The sequence below is a fragment of the Bison bison genome, unplaced genomic scaffold, assembly GCF_000754665.1.
Source record: "Bison bison bison isolate TAMUID 2011002044 unplaced genomic scaffold, Bison_UMD1.0 scf7180017854252, whole genome shotgun sequence".
In the NCBI taxonomy this organism is placed as follows: Eukaryota; Metazoa; Chordata; class Mammalia; order Artiodactyla; family Bovidae; genus Bison; species Bison bison.
Window position 1 is genome coordinate 29,460 of NW_011484825.1, and position 2,806 is coordinate 32,265.

At 47.5% G+C, this 2,806-nt stretch overlaps 1 protein-coding gene across 1 annotated transcript in view; it reads right to left on the reverse strand.

Annotated features, from left to right (window-relative positions):
• ACCS (1-aminocyclopropane-1-carboxylate synthase homolog (Arabidopsis)(non-functional)) overlaps window positions 1-2,806 on the reverse strand; it is a 22,470-nt gene that overhangs the window by 14,639 nt on the left and 5,025 nt on the right. The window contains 2 exon segments of the mRNA XM_010856247.1: window positions 8-311; window positions 314-383. Of these exon segments, the coding sequence (XP_010854549.1) occupies window positions 8-311; window positions 314-383 (374 nt within the window).

Below are 2,806 nucleotides of genomic sequence, written 5' to 3' on the forward strand. Positions count from 1 at the left end.
TAGGACCTCTCCTGCCCCAGGGCCAGTCATTAAACACTGACCACACGTCACTGAGTGTCTCCCCCTGAGAGCAGGGACCCAGCCAGCAGGAGGGGCTGAGGCGGGAAAGAGCCAGAAGAGGAGAAGCAGCAGAATCAGAGTCAGGAAGTAACTCACCCCAGATGGCAGAGAACGTGGTCCCCAAGGCAGAGGTGGGTCTCCTGACTCCAAGACTGGGGCAACTGAGGCAAGCAGCCGGCTCTCTGGGGGGAGCATTCCAGGGAATCCCAGAAAAGACAGCCCCTCGGAGCTGGGGATGCCGCTCAGAGGTGAGTGGGACTTACCCGTCTGGACAGCAGGTCAAAACAGAGTTTGTTCTCACTGGTGCCCAAGTTAATGATGCCCTGGAGGTGAGAGGTACAGAGCCACGTAAGCACAGCAGAGGGTGCCAGCAGAAGGCTCCAGGAGCGCACGAGGCAGCGAAGTGGAGCTCTGCAGTCTCGACCTTCCCACTACCCCACCTGGTCTTTGCTCAAGCGCTGCCCTCCACAGGGTTCCCTGATAGCATCTCCCCATTTCTAAAGCTCTGTGCAAATGCCTTCTCCTCCAGGAAGCCCTCCTTAAAATCCCACCTGCAAGGGATCTTTTCTTCTTCGGGACCCCAAAGCGCTTTAGCTGTCCCCCCTGGAGAGCACTGGTCAGTTTCCATCCCAGGTCACAAAGACTGATGTACAGGCTTTCTCTCCCCTACAAGATGGGAAGGTCCCTGAAGACACCACATGCCCAAGGCACACCCTGAATCTCTCAAGAGGCTCAGTTTACAGGCTGCCAGAATGTGTACGCAGTAAACTGGTGCTCTGGCAGGAACAGGAAGAAGGGTGAATATACAACAAGCAGAGGCCCTGGGCTGCTGGAAATTCTCCCTGCGGTGGGGACCCATGCCACATTACACAGCATCCAGATTCCAAACCCATAAGGCACTGTTTTCATAGGACAAGGAGGAGGGCAGGCACAGCTCAAGTTGCCCCTTATACATTCCCTGAAAAAAAACTCATGCACAGCTAATTCCTGACCCCTAAGGTATTAGAGGGGATGGGGAAGGAGGAAGGATGAAAAAGTAGACCTTTACTGGGCTCAGCTTATGACAAATAAAAGGCAGTGTTTCTTCACGCCCCAGGGAGAAAACCTATAGGATCTTCCCTGCCACCAATCCATCGCAGAATCCTGACACTTGTACCTGCAGATACAGGCACAGTCCAAGCAGTTCTCCTCCACTGCTAAGCCACCAGTCTCTCTTGTCTACATTATTGCAATAGCTTCCCTCCTTCCTTTCCTGATCATTCCCTCATCCCCATTCTCCCCGAGTTGAACCTCCATCCAGCAGTCTGAGTCTAACTCATATTTTTAAAAGAAAAATCAGATTCCACTGCTCCTCCTTTGAACCCTTTCCATCCCATTTGGTCTAAAATCAGAAGCCTCACCATGTCCCATGAGACCCTACAGATTTAGTACCACCCCTGCCCCCATTTCCTTTCTGACCTCATGCCAGCCTCCAGCCAGTAAGCCCCTCTGCCGTCCCTAGAACTACTCTGGGGACTTTGTACTGGCTGTTCCTTCTGCCTGGAATGCTTTTCCCCCAGATATCTACAAAGCTCACTCCCTGTGACAGGCAGCCTCCAAGATGGCCCTCAGTGACCCCCTACCTCCTGGTATGCAGGGCCTTGCATAATCCCTTCTCCTTGAGTGTGAATAGACCTAGTGACCGGCTTCTAATGAGCGGAACATGCAGGAGTGTGTGTAGACCTAGTGACCTGCTTCTAATAAACCAAACATGCAGAAGTGATGGGATGTCACTTCCAAGACTAGGTTACAGTCAGTGGCTCCCATCTTGGGCACTCCTGATCTCTCATTCTCTCTTCCTCTCTTGGATCGCTTTACCCAGGGGAAGCCAGCTGCTGTGTCATGAAGCAGCCCCATGGAGAATACCACAGGGGAAAGAACTGAGGGCTGCCAATAACCATGTGAGTGAGCTTGGAAAGGGATCATCCTCCTGCCCACTCTGTAATCATGTGAGTGAGCCTGGAAATGGATGATTTCCCTGCCCCACCGAGTCTACAGATGAGACCACAGCCCCAGCTTCATCGCAACTTCCCAGAATATCTTCAGCCTGAAGCACCACCCTGATTCCTGAATTCCAGAAACTGTGATCTGTTTCTTGTAAACTGCTAAGATCTGAAACACTTTGTTACACAGCAAGAGATAACCAATGCAATCTCTTTCTTTTTCCAGGTCTCTGCCACAATGTCACCATATTAAAGTGGCCTTCTGTGACCACGTCACCTAAATAGCAACATCCCCAGCCCACCCCACCAGTCTCTATCTAATTCCCCTACTTTACTTTTCTCTACAACACTAACCACAACATATTTTATATATTTATGTCTGTTCACTGCCCGTCTCCCATATTAGACTTATACACTCCATGAGGGCAAACTTTATTTTTGTTCATGGCTATAATTCTGGCATATAGAACAGTGCCACCACCTGGCACATGCTCAATAAATAAAGACTATTAAAGGTTTATTTGTGCCAGCTCTCTGCCCTCTGAAGGTATTACTAGTAATAATTTATAATAACTAGTAAAAATTAGCATAAATAATTATAATATTATAAAATGTAGTATATAATTAATATATGTATTATATATTAATTGATATTAATTGTATTAATTAATATATTAAACATATATCTATATTGTATAATATGTAAATATATAATACATATTTATATACATTATTATATAATATGTATTATTTATAATTATAAT